This window comes from Cuculus canorus, chromosome 2 (assembly GCF_017976375.1).
Source record: "Cuculus canorus isolate bCucCan1 chromosome 2, bCucCan1.pri, whole genome shotgun sequence".
Lineage (NCBI taxonomy): Eukaryota > Metazoa > Chordata > Aves > Cuculiformes > Cuculidae > Cuculus > Cuculus canorus.
This window is the reverse complement of record NC_071402.1, coordinates 49,522,195-49,540,374: the sequence shown is the minus strand read 5'-3', so window position 1 is coordinate 49,540,374 and position 18,180 is coordinate 49,522,195. Positions and strand designations below refer to the sequence as shown.

At 40.0% G+C, this 18,180-nt stretch overlaps 1 protein-coding gene across 9 annotated transcripts in view; it reads right to left on the bottom strand.

Moving 5' to 3' along the window:
* OSBPL1A (oxysterol binding protein like 1A) overlaps positions 1–18,180 on the bottom strand; it is an 85,333-nt gene that overhangs the window by 51,112 nt on the left and 16,041 nt on the right. For all 9 annotated transcript variants that reach the window (XR_008448468.1, XR_008448470.1, XR_008448469.1 and 6 more), the window contains exons 5-15: positions 18,013–18,124; positions 16,836–16,921; positions 13,196–13,340; positions 12,395–12,462; positions 12,270–12,314; positions 11,222–11,295; positions 11,079–11,142; positions 10,032–10,133; positions 8,508–8,633; positions 6,057–6,138; positions 3,264–3,370 (exon numbers count right to left, since the gene is read on the bottom strand). Coding sequence is in view for 3 of the 9 variants with exons in the window: in XM_054058258.1 (XP_053914233.1) it covers positions 3,264–3,370; positions 6,057–6,138; positions 8,508–8,633; positions 10,032–10,133; positions 11,079–11,142; positions 11,222–11,295; positions 12,270–12,314; positions 12,395–12,462; positions 13,196–13,340; positions 16,836–16,921; positions 18,013–18,124 (1,011 nt within the window). In the remaining 6 variants the exon portion in view is untranslated. The remainder of the gene's footprint in view (positions 1–3,263; positions 3,371–6,056; positions 6,139–8,507; positions 8,634–10,031; positions 10,134–11,078; positions 11,143–11,221; positions 11,296–12,269; positions 12,315–12,394; positions 12,463–13,195; positions 13,341–16,835; positions 16,922–18,012; positions 18,125–18,180) is intronic.

The window sequence follows — 18,180 nt, the reverse complement described above, 5'->3', positions numbered from 1 at the left end:
ATTTTTGGAAACTCCTTCATCCCCGCCGAGATGCGGAGCCCCCTCCTGCTCGGAGCCGGGAATCCCGCACCGGGGGGGGGGGGGGGGAGGAGGAGAAGCAGCGGGTGCCGCCCTCCTGCACCTGTCCTTAAACAAGGGGAAGGGAGTGGAACCTTCCTTCCCATGTTTTTAGTGGAGTGAAGCCTTTTCCATCTGTAGTGCGGCATTAGCAGGGTCATCTGCATATCCCAGAAACCACCTTTGAGATCATTAACCCCAACCGTGCCTGTTCACTGCTAACTCACATCCCTAAGCATTTAACCATCTTTAAGCACCAGGGATGGTGGCTAAGCCACCCCCCCGGGCACCCTCTGCCAGTGCCCAATGACCCTTTCTCTGAAGAAACCTTTCCTAATGAGAGCAGCCCTGCAGAGAAGGACTCGGGGTGCTGGTCTATGAGAAGCTCGACATGAGCCGGCAATGTGCCCTCACAGCCCAGAAGGGCAAACATGTCCTGGGCTGCATCAAAAGAAGCGTGGCCAGCAGGGTGAGGGAGGGGACTCTGCCCCTCCATTCCTCTCTTGTAAGACCTCACCTGGAATATCACATCCAGTTCTGGAATCCTCTATGTAAGGAGATGGAGCTGTTGCAACAGGTCCACAGGAGGGCTATTAAGATGATCAGAGGTCTGGAGCACCTCCCATATGAGGACAGGCTGAGAAGGTTGGGGTTGTTCAGCCTGGAGAAGAGAAGGCTCAGAGGGGACCTTGGAGCAACCTTCCAGTACCTGAAAGGGGGCCACAAGAAAGCTAGGGAGGGACTGTTCACAGAGGCTTGTAGTGATAGGACTAGGGGGAATAGGTATAAACTGGAGAGGGGCAGATTTGGACTAGACATAACGTAGAATTTCTTCACCATGAGAGTGGTGAGGCACTGGCACAGGTTGCCCAGGGAGATTGTGGATGCCCCATCCCTGCAGGTGTTCAAGGCCAGGTTGGATAGGGCCTTGGGCACCCTGGTCTAGTGAGACATGTCCCTGCCCATCGCAGGGGGGAGGCTCTGGATGATCTTTAAGGACCCTTCCAACCTGAACTATTCTATGAATCTACAATTCTAGTGTCAATCTGAACCTCCTCTGGCACAACTCAAGGCTATTAAACATTGAGGCTGAGGCTATTATGCTACAACTTACACAGCAGAGATAAGCAATACTAAACAAAGTCTTCTCTAAAAGGCAAAAAGCACATTGGCCATGGTTACCTTTTCTCAAGTCAGCAGCTTCTGCTCATTAGTCCGGCAGCAGCTACTGGTATGCTGACAATTTAAGTTAGAGGGGGAAAAGAATTCTCCTTGAAGAGCAAGATAAAAAGGTACCAGGCTTGAGAACACATTCATTCTGGAAGAGTGACAGATTTCATGGGACAAGGACAAGGCAGCAGAAGGTTTTGTGGAGCAAGTCATTCCTCTCTACTCAAGGAAGCTCTACCAGGGAGTAGCTGACAAGCTGCAGTCAGTCTCCAGGCCTCTTGTTGTCATCAGGACAATAGCTCAGACAGGAAAGCAGCTTTCAAACAACTGCCTTAGTTATTCTTCCTGAAGGTAGTTTGGCAGTTTAAAGTTAACAGCAGCCAATTATTGCCAGAAGAGAACATTCATGCTAGTTGTTCCCAAACACTTACAAGACTTAAACCTAATCTTCACTAAAAAAGATTTTTAGATTATTTCAGACAAGTGTTTTTATATTAGATTTTGATACTTTAGAGTTATGTTGTACTATTCAATACACTTGGAAGGAATATTAAAGCATTTACTTGAGGTTCTAATGCAGAACCCAATATATTGCTTTTGCTTTGGAAGCAGACCTACAGTCCAGAAATCAGAACTGAATGGCAAAGAAGAGGGCCCTGTCTTATAACATACAACGATGAAATCCTATGGGTTTAAGAACAGCAATGCTCAAAGAGCCTAACTCTTGAAAGGTTCAAGTCTTAGGAAAGGATTGCTGCTCCCTTACAGGCTTATGGCGTCTTTAGGAGCCTGCGTTATATTCTGGAACTGCAATAGCTTTAAGTTTAAAAATACCTAGACAACACCCAGGATCACATTCTCCCTGTCATGACTGAATTCACCAGCTATGTTGGAAATTCAAGTTCACACCTCAGCCTATTCCTCTGTGCCCAAGTCTCTGTGCTTCCAGATTAAAATAAGGCCTCTGTAACACCTACTGAAACTGTTCAAGTTCAAGTAAGGTGAAATTACAATTTCGCCATATGTTTTGCCATACCCCACTCTGGAAAGCTATTTTAGTCTGGCTTGCAGCAAGATGCCAACACAATTAGGGAATACTAACTAACACTATACACCCACTGTTATAACAATTTCCCCCTCACCCACAAATGAAACTGGCAGCTTTAATATTAGCTTTTCTTAAAGAAAAAAACTCAATGCAAAAAAGCAATGCTTGCTCCACTCTGCTAAAGCTTTGACTCAAATCAGTCGGTGAGACGTGTGACTGGAGATAAAAAGGCTTGGAAAGGAACAAAAGAAAAATCTTAAACCCAGCCTAGACAATGGAGCTAGTGTTTGCAGCTCACATTAATAACTAGAAGACTGACAACACCAACACAAACCTCTTTGAAACAGCTTACTGACAAGAACCTAACTGAGGGATTAAGGTTACCAAACTACAGGAAGACAAAATTTATTCCATGGTAGGAGGCATTTTCTAGAGGAGAAAAATATCACATCTTCTATCCAGGAATTAATGAGTTTGACACATATTCCCAAACTGAAGCATTTGCATTATGTTTAACACCATACAAGATATTTGTCACTGGGAAGCTGGAAGTTCAACAGATAGCATTCGCACACCCACTAAGCACATGGTCTGAAAAACAAATTCAGAAGCAATACTGTTCAACGCTTCAGTTAGCCAGTACAAAAAAAAAGAAAGATTAATTTTCAATATTTTAACCTTCAAATCAGCAAAGCAACTGTTTTTTTTTTTAATCCAACCATTCAGTTTGAACATTACAGGCAGTAGTTCTGTAAGCAAAAATCTGCGTGTCTTCTGAACACTCAAACTGTAATATATCTTTTTGTAGAAGAAGTTAGCAACTCTCTCTGGAAGCAGGAATTCAGATATTCAGCATACAAAAGGACGGCTTACCAACCATATGAAGTTCTATGGCTGTGTATATTTTTGTGACAGGTAAGCAGCAAACTAGCAAAAAACATACCAAGCTATTCAGACCCTTTTTAGACCCACGCAGCACACTACATACCCCTTCTTGCTTTGTGAATAGGTTGAGGCAGTCAGCCAGGGCCTCGCATGTTTCCTGGGATACTTCAGAGACCACATCAACCTTTTGCAGGATGGGAGAAGGTATTCCTGAAAGCACAAATGATTAGTAGTATTAGGGGACATTGAAAGTTACAGGATTCTTAATTTTTTCCTCTAATACAGACATAATATTGATAGGTTACAGGAAGGCTGGTGCACTGCAAGATCTGTGAGAGGAAAGGGCAAGCAAAAGTAGCACTAAAAGAACTTAAATTCTTTCTTTTGCATGCTTTCCCTAGCACTGCTATAAATGGCACATGAATGGATCGAGTTTCTCTTTCAGCATGGCTCAGAAAGCAGAAGAGCAAGCTATGGCAGCAAGACACTGGAAAAGTGACTAGCAACAATCTCCTTTTAACCGCTTTCTAGATTTAAGAGCCTCAGAGTTGCCAGATGATAGAATTCAAATACAAAGGATATTGCACTGGTAACATAAGGGAGAAATGTAGCGCTTTTTGCCTTCTGCCATGAGATTATATAGAAAAGATCACAGTGCAGCTGAAAATTTAGGTTTGAAAAATAGATGGAAAGTTAACAGGACGCTGGCCAATAAAAGGGGAAGGAGATTTTATTTTCATGGACTCATCTTCTGCATAAGTAGTGCAGCTTGCAGAGCAATGCCACCTCACACCCTGACTCCTGTAACCATTTATAAAAGGGGCTACATGTCTAGAACCAGCAGGAAGCCATGATAACCCAATCAGCTGGGAGAAGTTATTCAAGTTCATCTTTTAAGTTGTGTGACATGCAGCAATTCCTCAGAAAGCAAGCAAGACATTCTCTCAGAAAGCATAAATGTTGCAATTAAATAAGTGTTCATTTTGTGGCTGCAGACTCCAGGATCGGTTGACACCATTTAGTAACACAGATACTTCAAGCTGATGTCACACCAATGAAGATAAGAGGTCTGGCAGTGACAGTTCTTGAATTTATTTTGCAACTTACAGTGCTGGTGCAGGACAAGATACAGTGCATATCCACACCCTAACTGTTGCCTTTAATACCAAAGCTTGCTGCTGACTGGACTAGGAGTCTCTATTTACAGTGGCTATCAAGATCAGCTAGCTCCTCTAGAAGGAAGGGCAGCACACCGAGTGCAGGAGCAGGAGACATCTTTATTTGTAATAAATCACATGCATAAACCTCAAGATACCTGGATTTAGAACAGCACGTTCAGATAGTCAGGGAGGGATTTTTAAATATCAGGTCCCGAGACGGCCGTTTCCATATTACTCAAAAGCTTTTAAGAGAAGTCCTACATGGAAAGCCTTTTCACTCAAATTTGGATTCTCCTACAGCTAGAAGTTTCTAATGCTTTCAAGATACCACATCAACTCAATATGAGAGCTGGGAGGACTGCAGCAGTTCTGTTGAAATGTACTGAGGTTACACACAACCCTGAGAACAGTGTGCTGACCCATGAAGTTAAACATCTATTGTGAGGAAAACAGGAACTACTATTAGCCAAGACCAGCATTTTCTAGGAAAGCGGTAGTATCTGTTTTTACTTTACTATGAGTTTTGGTTACTCAAGTTGTGCATTTTTTAAAGAGTGAATGTCCTCATCGATTCTTCAGGTCAGCAATGTGGTCAGAAAAACTGCACCTTCATCTAATAAGAAATTTTATCCACTTCACACTTTCTATATCAAAACTGCATTGTTAATAAAAAGCAGTTTGAAAACTAAATTACAAACGCTTACTAATACAACTCATGTATTATAAAGCTTTACTTTTCTTTCTGAAAAGAGAATTTGGTAGAAATTCAGTTACTGCAAGATAAGTTACTGTGTGATGTTAGATTAACACCAGCAGCATATGGAAAAAAAAGCTGTGTTCTAGACTTCTTGGGAAGGCACAGGGATGGAAGAGGAACTTTTTTCCTCCTTCAACTTCATTGCATTACAGACTCCAGATCAGATTTGTACAGATAAACAACTTGTTCTCTACTTAAGGCTCCATATTTTCATCACAATATGTAACCAGGACTCAGGCTCAAAGGAGCAACAGTCCTAACAGAACTCCTTTGTATGTTTAATATGTAAGCAGCTCTGTATGCGTTTACGGCATTAAATGAAATAAGTTCTAATCTCCAAAAGCTCAATGTCTATGGTACCTTTTGGCAGTTACGCTACAAAGATTGAGGTAGATGTTAATTTCAGAGTTCCTATTTAAAATGAAGTTCAAGAACTTTTGCTGCCATGAGCTTTATGCTAGATATCTGTGGAATGTATCTCATCACATCGTGCCTCCAGTTCCCTGTATAGTTTTGCAATTTCAATTCACATCCTGTTTATCATGCCTCAGCTTTTATTTTGTTTCTACTTACTAAAATACAAGTTTATTTTTATGGGAAAGCTAGACAGAGCTAGCTCTTTCTACACAGAGAACACTTACACTCTGCAATACATTACCAACTACAGATTTTTTTTTTTGAAGCCTTGAAAGTGAACCCCTACATTATATTTGTACGATACTACTCAGTAAGCGCTGTATCTAAAGGCAGTTTCACTACATTTAGAGCCACTAATAAAATTTCTTTCGATGGACTTAGATGATTCACTAAATCTGAAACGGTAGTTCTTAGCAATTATGTTAGTTTTCCTTATTAAGATTCAATAGTCCCACATTTTTCAAGCTCCTAAAAATTTAATTTCAGTGAAATTAAAGCATGTGCTGCTTGAAAGAAGTTAGTTGCTGACTAACAAACTGCATTTTAGAAGAGCAAGTTTTACCTTTTGTAGCATCCAAAGATTTAACCATTGTAAGAAAGTCCGAAATCTCTTTACTGAGTCTTTGTTGGCATGCTTGTGCTTTCTGAAAGACAGAAATGATAGCTCATTCAGAAGTGCCTTGTTCTAAGGAAAGCGTATGTTTATTCTCTCAACTATACTGAAATTTTTAAATTTGGAGAGCATTAAATCTTAAAGATCCCCAGTGACAGAGGCCAATACATTTAAACTGAAAAAAAATACTTGAAGTACCTTCAAAGACACGGGCAAACAAAAGACTTATGCACATTACATTGCTGACTGGCTTTTAATTTGCATAGCAAACCAAGCCCCAAATTTATGTTTCATGTACTGTTTTTGTGTTTTCCTCCCTCTTTTATTAAAATATTTGAAGTCCCAGAAGAGTAATCACTTTTTCTTTGACAAACCTAAGGCCAAAATAAACATATGCATAGGTTGACTGATGTATAGCAAGTGCCATGGACACCAGTGAGCATGGCTTGACCAGGGGCAAGTCCTGGTGTCCATGAGTCTGACCAACTTAGTGACTTTCTATGATGCGATAACGGCAGCAGTGGACACAGATAAACCGATGGATGTGATCTATCTGGACATCTGTAGAACTTTTGACACAGTCTCTCATAACATCCTTCTCTCTAAATTGGAGAGATATGGATTTGATGGGTGGATGGTACAGTGGATAAGAAACTGGTTGGATGGTCATATTCAAAGAGAAGTGTTCAATGGCTCAAAGTCCAGATGGAGATCCGTGACGACTGGTGTCCCTCAGGGATCTGTACTGGGACTGGTGCTGTTTAATATCTTTATCAATGATATTGATAGCAAGATGGAGTGCACCCTCAGCTTGTTTGCAGATGACACCAAGCTGAGTGGTATAGTTGCCACACCGGAAGGACGGGATGTCATCTGGAGGGATCGGGACAGGCTGGAGAAGTGGGCTTCTGAGAACCTCAGAAGGTGCAACAGGGCCAAGTATAAGGTCCTGCACCTGGGTCTGGGCAATCCCCGTTTTCAGTACACAATGGGGGATGACATGCTTGAGAGCAGCCCTGCAGAGAAGGACTTGAGGGTGCTGGTTGATGAGAAGCTCGACATGAGCTGGCAATGTGCACTCGCAGCCCAGAAGGCCAACTGTGTCCTGGGCTGCACCAAAAGAAGCATGGCCAGCAGGGCGAGGGAGGGGATTCTGCCCCTCTATTCCTCTCTTGTGAGACCTCATCTGGAATACTGTGTCCAGTTCTGGAATCCTCAACATAAGAAAGATATGGAGCTGTTGGAACAGGTCCAGAGGAGGGCTACAAAGGTGATGAGAGCGCTGGAGCACCTTCCCTATGAGGACAGGCTGAGAGAGCTGGGCTTGTTCAGCCTGGAGAAAAGTGAAGGCTCAGTGGAGAGCTTATAGCGACCTTCCATTACCTAAAGGGGGCCTACAGGAAAGCTGAAGAGAGGCTATTCACAAAAGCTTGTGCGGCTAGGTTGAGGGGGAAAAGCTATAAACTGGAGAGGGGCAGATTTAGACTAGACAAAGAATTTCTTCACCATGAGAGTGGTGAGACACTAAAACAGGTTGCCCAGGGAGGTTGTGGATGCCTCATCCCTGGACGTGTTCAAGGCCAGGTTGTACAGGGCCTTGGGCACCCTGCTTTAGTGGGATGTCCCTGCCCATGGCCCTCTTTAAGGTCCCTAAGTATTCTATCATGCAAGAACCCACCCAACGATGACAGTTCTCTATTAGATAACACCATCATTTTCTGTAGGCTGCTGGGAATGGCCAACACCAGTTATCCTCCCCTTTCTGTTCTCCCACGAGCTACTTCAAGTTGTTGTACTAACAAGTATGGTACAGGGTACTTGGAGTTCAGTCACATGAAGACTTTTGTGCTGCAATGTTAACTTTCCCTTAAAGTGAAAAGTTTTATAAGTATATATGTGGCAAAAAGCAAGAATCACAGGCTGAATGCTAGAACTATCAAGGAAGACTCATCTCTATTGCAGGTCAGAACAATCACTGTATGAGGCACCTGATGCGACCTGAAGTGTTAAAGTATTATTTATAAGCCAACTTCATTGTTTATTTTATAGAGGTAGAGCTTACTGAGGGTTAGCTTTATTATACATCAGTCTTGGTGTCGCCAAGTACTAGTCTCCCTCTGCTGGCACAAAGTCTCAAGCAATTTCCTACTTTGCAACAGTGCTGGTAAAGCTGAAACACACAACCCTGTAGCTATGTCAAACGTGACACTATGCATACAGCCTGCACAAGAATATATGACAGTGAGCAGCACAATCACAAGCAGCAATTATAGATCCATGGAAAGAAAGAACTATCACTTTTAGCCAAAAGTAGACTAAAGTAATTCAATACAAAACCAGTACTAGGCAGTAATTGCCTAGATGCATCAGCCAAATAAGTAATAAGTAATCAGTACATACTTTCAGAGTATCCCGTAGGTCTGTAACAGATACTGTATCATCATCCTCCTCATCGCTACTCAGCTGTTCCTGTGTGCAGTAATGAGTGCTATATGCAGAGTGGTCTTCTATCGCTTCCAGCCAACTCTGGATGGAAAAAAACACAGTTAATACAGATTTTCAAAGGTCATCCCCAGAAGGAAACAGCCTACATACAAAAGAACAAATCAAAATTTTCTATTGATGCAAATGGGATATTCCTTAGGAAAATGAGGCATCTTAAAGAGTAGAAAATAGTTTGTTGAAATTGTAATGTATTCAAAATGTGATACTCTGGTTAGAGTGCTATCTAGGACTCATGTGACAAATTCCACACATCTCAGCCTATCCAAGGTCGCAAAATCACAGCAATTAAGACCACCGGGAATGTATTTTGCATCTTTGGGTTTCCGTTCAGACAGCAAGGTACCTGTAGCAAAGTCTGCCTTCTTATGCATAAACACTACAAAACCTCCAGCACTGCTAGAGGTAGATTCTTTTCCTGTTCACAGAACCAGTCTGAGGTGGGAAGGGATCTCTAGAGGTTCTCTGGTCCAACGGTCCCTGCTCAAGCAGGGTCCCCTGCAGCTGGTAGCCCAGGGCCCTGTCCAGGCAGCTTTTAACTATCTCCAAGGACAGAGACTCCAAGGCTTCTCTGGGCAACCTGTGCCAGTGCTCAGTCACCCTCACTTATGTTCAGAAGGAACTCCTTGTGTTTCAGCTTGTGTCTGATGCTTCATCCTGTCAGTGGGCACCAGTGACAAGAGCATGGTTTCATCCTCTTTACATAAATATCTCACAGGAGGGTGCATATTAATAAGATCCCCTTGAGCCTTCTCTTCTCAAGGGCAAGCAGTCCCAGGCCTCTCAGCCTTTCCTAGTTGTAGAGATGTTCTTGTCCTTTTAACTACTTTAGTGGCTCTGTTGGACTATCTTCATTACATTTGCATTTCCCTCACAGTGGGAAGCCTACAACTGGACGCAGCACTCCAGCTGCCTCCACCCCTACTTCACATCTCGTTAGTACACATATGGAAGTGCAATAGTAAATACACTACAAGTAGCCCTAAAAAGTATTTCTCTTGTTCCAAACCCACATTTTAAGAAGAGATTTTATTAGGTCATCGTAGATAATAGCTAAGAGCAGAATGTACCATTCAACATTCTTTTATTTGGGATAATGAACTATGGAAGAAAGAGCAACAGAAGAAAGTTGCAGTAGATATTTATCACAGGGAAAAGTCAAAGAAAGAGGAAGTTAAACTATGAGGCGCAATACAGGCACAGAGTGGGGAAACAAGGTGGCAGTAATTTTAAGGAAGAGGATGCCAACCTGTCCATTTTTGTCTATTTAATCTGTAGTTGTGCTAAAAGATTAAACGTGCACTTATGTTACCAAGTGCTGATGACCAAGATACTGAACCCAATATTAATGCATCCATAGCAAGTGGTATGCAAACTATTACAGAAATATTACATTTTAAAGCCTTTGACAGTCATTATTACCTCTCTAGTTTGAGAAGGAAGGCTATTTTTAGGAATCTTGAAACGATGAACAGTGTCATCAAAACATCTGACAGAAAAGAAGCAGCTGTCTGTAGATTTTACCTAAAGCAATGTGTAAAAGAGACAGAATTAATATAATGAATCAATAAAAGACAAATCTGTTGTGAATACGTAAAATAGAGAATTACTCTTAACTCAGCTTTTTGCCTCAGTTTTGATGCAAACCTATAGTTTAGTAAACTTGCCAGAACAGCTCTGCAAAGCGTGCTGTCTTGCACTTTACATCATGAATGATAATACAGACGCTCCTTATATCAAAATATTATATTTGCAAATATTGGCACCACTTGATTCACACAAAGTCTCAGCAATGGTGCAAGACCACTAACACCAGGGAACTGATAGAAAAGCACAAGTCACTTTTCATATAGTAAGAATATACATAACTGCAGTTGAAACAGAACTTGTGCCAATCTACAGAACTGGTCAGGTTACAGAATAAGAAGTATTGAAGTGAACCTAAATGCACTTTCCTTAAACACTTGATGTTCCTGTATATTATAAACAACACCTGGTCTGTTTTGTCTCTGTCCTCTGTTCATCTCTTCTAAAAGGCATTCCCACAAGCATCATTATACTCATTAATTCCGTTGAATTTAAGGAAGTTTAAAAGTCACCTTCAGAATTGATGAGTTCTCCAACTGAGATCAACTTAAGCTGCACAGTCTCAAGCAGCAAGTGACAGCTACAGGAAGAACTAGAGCTTTACTATCTTGTTGTCACATGCTCCAAACAGTAGTTTAGCACAACTGAAGTGGCATGCTTCTAGGAAGCCTTATGCTTGTTTAAGTCTTGAAGACACTGGAAAGAAGTGAAGGACCTTTATTGCTACTTTAAATATAAGAATACTTTGCTCAACAAGAACCAGTGCTTCCTGCAACAGCACAAGCTTTTCCCCCTTTTTAACAAAGGAACACTGAAGTTTGTTGTCTCGCTATGGACCACCATCACTACATAATAAAAATACCCAGTAGTTTCATTTCATACCGTGCAGACGGCTTGTGTTAGATGCTTGCATCCCTGACGATGATCATTATTCACTGCATCAGCTCTTGGAAAGAAAAAGATTTGATCAAGTGAAGATGGGAATTATTTAAATCACTTTTCAGAAATTTAAACACAGAACTTACTGTCTCCGATACCAGGAAAGGACTCCATGTTCTAGAACTATCCAGTAAAGTCTCCAACCAAAAAATCGTGAGCTCTAAAAAAAGTTTTTAAAAAGGCCACATAAGATTAGCAGCTGAGGCATTACTACTCCCAGTAAGTTTGATAGCTTGAAAGCCACTAAAAAACCTGGTATCTATTAGGAAAACATTTTAGCTTTTACATATCTTGGTGATCACAGCAACCCAAGAATGCTTTATAATTACAGAGCTATTCTCTTTTTCAAAAAGACCTAAAGACATAAGTTTTGTTGAGCCTGCTGTTTAGTAAAAACTGAAACATAAAACCGATGCATTTTAATATTGGTGGCTGCTGATCACCACACAACTCTACTTTATAAAAATCAAATGATAAATAAAACATTGAGATATCCAACTACGACATTCTATCTTGCACAAGCTTTAATACACAAGTTCTGGTTTAAAAATAGTTTATTGTATTACAATTGTGAGTGAATACATAAGAAAATTTACACTGAAGAAGACACCAAAGACTTCATTAGGCAATGTAAAAATTAAGTACTCATGTAGAAGATCAAGAACATTTTAACAATGGAAAATAATCACTCGAGTATCAGAGCAAAACAAGCTTTGAACAATCATTTGATTGATACCTTATCTCCAAGTTTTCAAATTTCCAGTAAGTGGTGAACTTGTGGTAAAATTAGTCAGATTATTAAAGATGAAGACATCTATTCAGGAAACCCATTTTGCCTGCCACACAGACAAGGAACAAAACCTTACCCCAGTGAAGTTTTGCCAGAAGAGTTACCAAGAAATGAAGAGATATTTTAGGGACTGAGGTTAAGATCAGGGTGTCACGAATCTGGAACTGTTCCACTCAGCCAGCCCAACTACCACTTATCCAATAAATGATTTGACTTTAATCTAGTATAACAAATCTATTATTGAAAAATTTCCTCATCCATCAACTCTCACTTAAGTGCAGAAAACCACATACTGATATACTTTGAGATCTATAAGAAATTTTAGAAAAGGGAATGGGACATACCTTCCATAGAAGACCTTCATAACGTCTCAGGGGTTTGTTGATAACCTGCACAGAAATTAAAGCTCCTGTAGGAATAGCTTCAGCTAGACAGTCTTGGCATTTTAAATGGGTACAAAAGTTCCTACCTTTCCAGTTTTACTTCCCAGTATCAGTTTCATTTCTGCACCTTGGGCTAGATCAAAGGGTGTCTGATCTGTTTAGTAACCAAAACAAGACATAAGAATTCAATGTAAATAAACCTAGATGTACTTAATAAATCACTGACACTGTTCACCCAAAGTTTTGTCACACAAACATATACGTTTACCTGGAATTGGGGAAAATAAGCTCCTCAGGGGTAGAAGACTAAAAAGGCTCTGGACTTCAGTGCACTGAACTGCCCTTCAGAGTTTTACTAGCCACAGAGAAGCCTTTGCTCTTAAGTTTGTTCTTAGCTCTTCGGCTACATAAACAAGTTCAAAACATTCACAAATATCAGGATAGAGGCATCTTTAATCAGATGACAAGTACACAGTTTACATAACATCTGTGTAAAGTTTTCCTGCATTTGCTTTCATTAGCAGCCTTCTGAAGAGTCACTTTGGGCCACATCTTCAATCTTATAACTTTTTCTTAGCAATGTTCAGTGTTTAGCATCACTAAAACAGAAGCCAGGCACATTTTATGGTTTAGACAGACCAGCAGGTAAGTTTTCCAGAAACAGGTGAGTTTGGAAAAATAGAAGCATATATAATAAGTATTTTGCTACAGTTCTGAAATCTCTTGCAATTTAGTCAGTGTTTGCGTTCCTTTATAAGTGATGCAAAGCTTGTAAAAAGCACTGTAAGATTTTCCCCTGAACATTAAGTGTTAAGTAACATAGCTTACAGAATGTGTTAAACTGCTGTCTCCTCTTAACACTTTATGTACTTTCATTTGCTACTCACCATTCTTGTTTCTTATTTTAGGATCTGCTCCATTTTTCAGAAGTTTCAGTGCACAGTGCTTATGGGCACGGTATGCTGCACAATGCAATGGTGTGTTCCCCATCTGATCTGTACAGTTGATATCAGGTGGTTTAGGCTTGTTCAGCTGAAAAAAAAAAAAAGTTTGGCTTACTTATCAGCCTTCCACCCTCTCCAGATGTCATGTTCATTCTTCTGAAAGTTAGCCAAGTTCTAACTATGATGCTTCAGCGTCTATCTAGCAACAAAGAACGCATCTGCAAGTGTTGAGAGGGACAACAACAACAATCAAGCAAGACTTTCAGCTAGAGTAAGGAACTTCTCAGCTCACTTGCTATACTACTGCCACCTCTACTGCACCACATGGAAACATTTATCCTGTTCAATTGTAAAGTAACAGAGTTCGCTAGTGCTGCAGTTCAGTCACCTGTACTGCTAGAATGGCCCTTTTTTGCTCTACTTCTACTTACTGTCCCATAAAGAAGACTGAGGCACAGTCTCAAAGTTAGCACAGGCCAGTGCTAAATCAAGAACAAGTTTGCATTGCCATCCTGTTTTAGAGAGCACGACCTTTGTACAGAAGGGTAGCAGGTCTGCCAGCCTCACTGACTGATCTATCCTAGGTCATTTACAAGCTCCTAGCATAGGCAGTCTGTTATACAAGCAGTTCTGCTGCATTCTGAAGTCTAATTATTGTGGGAACTTAAGGTTAGAACACCTACGTAACCAGGGAAAAAAGTTTTACTTGGGCATTAAAAAAATGTTTTGAGAAACTGACCCCACCAAAGAAAAGAGTCACTAAACACCACACTATTAACCACCCTAAAATAACACTACACTTCTATTCAAATAGATGGCCATTGGATGTGCATGGGAGTTGGACTACATGATCTTTAAAGGTCCCTCCCAACCCAGACTATTCTACACAGTATCAGCCACTATATTTAAGCTTCCAAGCCAAATAGGAATGCCTTAAAAGAAATGCTAAGTTACTGTCAAACAGTCTTCAGAGACTAGACTCAAGTGCATGACAACTTTGGAGAAACTCAATTTAAGCTTTCTGCATTAGCCATATGCTATCTTAGGGAAATGACTCCAGAATTACAGAATTCCCATGGCAGCAATCTAAGTTAGCATGAGCAGTAACAATCGTAAACATGCTTCAGAAATAATCCTACAAAGTATTAGCTGCTACAGCTGCTGAAGAGAAAACACAAGTCAAAAAGAGACAGCTTGTAGAAGTATGACCTCATTAATACTGGGGTCAAATACTTGAGTTCCTGAGGATTCCTAGGTTTTAGGTCTTTTCAACCAGCTGTTTTACATCTGCCTTATCTCTGCCTCTTCTGACTTCTTGCCTCCACACCTTTTGAGCCACACACCTGTGCCTTCAGCAGCTTATGCCTTGTTGCAAAGCAGTACTTAGAATAAAGTTTCATGCATCAAGTTAATGAAATAAAAAAGCTCTCTCGTAGTTTCTGTAATGTACAGCATGTTTTTGAGAACTGAGCACCACAATGGTTTTGCCTCAAGGAGACCAAAAAGCCTGGATTAAGATTCAGCTACAAAAAGTCTAGCTTTTAGTACCAAACCATATTCCGATATAGTCAGTCTTGACAGAAGAGAAATAGAGAAAGCACAACTACCATTTGACTTCAAGAAACTCCAGAGAAAAAGCAATTATAAGTGCATGCAGAAAAAGGAGAAAAAAAATCAGTCTGAATTCCAATTTGAAGGTTCAGAGAAACTGTACCACTAAATTACACCTTCCAAACAACTGTGTTAAAACACACAATACAGTCTTTTTGGTAAAAATAATCTATAAGATAAAGGAGAATCAACAATAAAAGGGTATCTTTCAAGCAATGTTTTAAAGCAGGGCCATAGTGACTAAATTCTGGTGTTACATCTTGCAATAAAAGTAGATGTAAGCAGCTAAAGTATCATAAGCATAAGAGTCTAAAACAACTTACAGTATGAGTAGAAAGGCCTGAAAAATCACTAGGCAAAGTATAAGGAACTCTCAAGACAAAGGGTAGTTCACAAGAGCTACACAAACTCTCCAGAGAGTTATTAACCTGAGGGTAGGAAAGTCAAGGATGTTTACACCATAAACCTGAAAGTGGAAAAAGTTCTTTGCACTTCCTTAAGAGTCAGCAGTTTTGGAATTGTAACTCAGTAGTTACAGGTCCAAGTACTCAAAGGATGCATGAAAAAACCTGTTTATTGACCCTGGCGCAGTTTAAGTCATAAATGTGATAAGAATTTTGAAAAGTTTTAGAGGTCAACATATAGCTGACCTCTTATATATACAGAGTTCAATAATAGTAAACAGTGAAAAAACTCTTCAAAATGAAAAATTTTACAGGAAGTTACGTGCACACATATGGTTAACGTGCCACATGAGAGAAAGCTCAGCTCTTCAGTGACAGATTTCTGAGGAGCTGCCTCATTTCTAATTTTTTTCCTCACCAGTTTAAGGCTTAGTCAGCAAGAATGCAATATCAAATACAAGTGCTGAAAATTAGCAGAATCAAGAAGAAATTGCTTATGCCTGTGTATTAACTACAATTACTATCATACAGGTGTATTAATGCACTGTTCTTCCACATCTTAAGTACTGTGTACAGCTCTGGTTCTCTCTCCATTTTGAAGAGGATAGTACAAAAAGCACAAATAAAAATTATAAGGATAAGCAAAGATTTAAAGAGTTTCCATGCAAGAAGTAGTTAGAAAGACAAGGGCTTTTGAAACTAGAAGAGAAGTTTAGAGGATGGAAATAAACTTTAAACCTCTGTTCACTCTGGCTTCTAGATAGAATAGTATTTTATCAAATTTTACATTCTTCACAAATCTCAAAATGTGAGTTTTCCATTAGAAGTAAGTATTCAGATTGCTTTGATGCCTTAAAAGATATTACTATAGGTTCTAATTAGGTAGCAAATGTTCCATAATGAACACCTTGCTTCCAAAGAAATTCTTCAAGTTCAAGCATTGAGACCCTGCTTCAAAACCCAACTGGGTATTGTCCTAGACAACCTGCTTTAGTTGATTCTACTCTACAAACAGGAGCTAGACAACATCATCTCCAAAGACCCCTTTCCCATCTCAATTCTTCTGTGATTTGCCTCTTCAGTAGGTTTACCACAGTGTGGTATTTTTCAGCCTGAATTACTACAAGTGTTCATGCACACACATACAATTTAAGTACTGCTCAGCATGAAAATGTGTTGTGCAAGTGACTGTCCATTAAGGAGACTTCAGCTGCAACAGGTGCTTACAACAAAAGCTTATTTTCAAGATTTGAAATAGGCCATAACAGAAAAAATCTAGGCACGTTAAGGTATCCGCAAAAACATAACAAGCTTATGTCAGTAGATCTAGAACCATTACACTACTAGTTACAACTGAAAAATATTTAAAAACATGAAATAAGCTGAAAACCTTCAACAAGGGGGCTGGAAAACCCTTGGGGGTTCAGCACCTTACTGACAAGTGCACAGCATTAGCGTTCTGAAGTTGCAGCAGTTTGAAATGCAAGGCCTAATGTCATCTGTTGTTACACCAGTGTTACACCTTTAACTGCTTGACACAAAACTACTACAAGTACTTGAATTCTTACCAAGGCAGTCAGTTTCCCTGTTTCCCCCTCTCTTGCTGCTCCTAGAAGTTGTTCTTCCAGTTTCCTTTCTTGTGTCCTTTCCACTGCTATTTTAAAAAAACCCAAATTTAAGGTCAGTCTCAAAGTAGCAAGTACATATAAAGTACAGCATTCAAGAAATTACATCAAAAACTGAGAAAAACAAGTGTTTCCATTATTATTTATCAGGGACAGGTGTAGATGGAATATTTATCCAGAAGAGCATCAGAACAAAAATATGTTCAAAGCCATGTATTATTTAGGATGTGTGTGTGTACATGCATGTGCGTATGTTTGTACTGTTTAAGCACTTGCAATCCTAACCCACTCCCTAGTAAAAGGGTGAACAGAGGAACTTCTTGACACCCCTCATCAGATCTTTCCTCTGTTCTTCTCAGTTTCTCTTCTACTCCTCCTGTCATCCTGCAGAAGTTTTATTCTTGTCCAACAATCCAGCACATGAGCAGCAGAAAGGATTTATCTGCGCACTTGCATACAGGATTAATCACTTCTCTCATATACATTCTGTGGTATCGGACAGTATATACTTCAGCAATATTTAAGGGTATCACATAATACCAGGAAGCACCAGAGTTCTTGACCTCTCCAAAACTATAAGCAGCAAGCCTATGTAAATATTGGGACACCATCTGCCTCACTTAACACCTGTAAGGCAATTGAGGAATCAAGAGAAAAGGCTTTTACTTTTACTCCTTTCTTCTAAGGCTGCAAGAGCAAGTCGTAAATTGATCCAAAACTAGGTACCTTCACAAACTGTTCAGAATTTTGCTTTTTAATGATATTGTTGACACAAAATCACTTACTATTCTTGACTTGTTTTTCCTCTTTCAGTGAGCTAAGGCTTTGCCTGCTACGTACCACTCCGAGATGTGGCAAGGATTACCAACAGGATTGAAATAATTACTTGAATAATGCTATTAGCATTCATAATACTTAACCCTCCAAATCACTTGCAGATATATTATGAAAAAAACAACTGTCAGTATTGCAGATAGGAATGAAAAAATAAACTAATGACCCAATTTAAAAAGAAAATGCAATTGAACTTCTGGAACTTATGAGAAAAAAAAAATCAGCCTTTGGAACATGCAAGTGCTGCAAAAAAATAACCCACCAAGTTATCACTTATTGAAGTTACCTTCTAACATATTCCTTATGTCTTTATCATGAGTAACTTCTTTTGCGGTCTCTCCACTCCCATTAACAATAGAAGTATCAGCATTGTGCTGCAAGAGTAACATCACCACCTCCTGGAAAATAGTTTTAAAAACACTGCTTATCTATCCGTTATGCAAGGCCACAATCA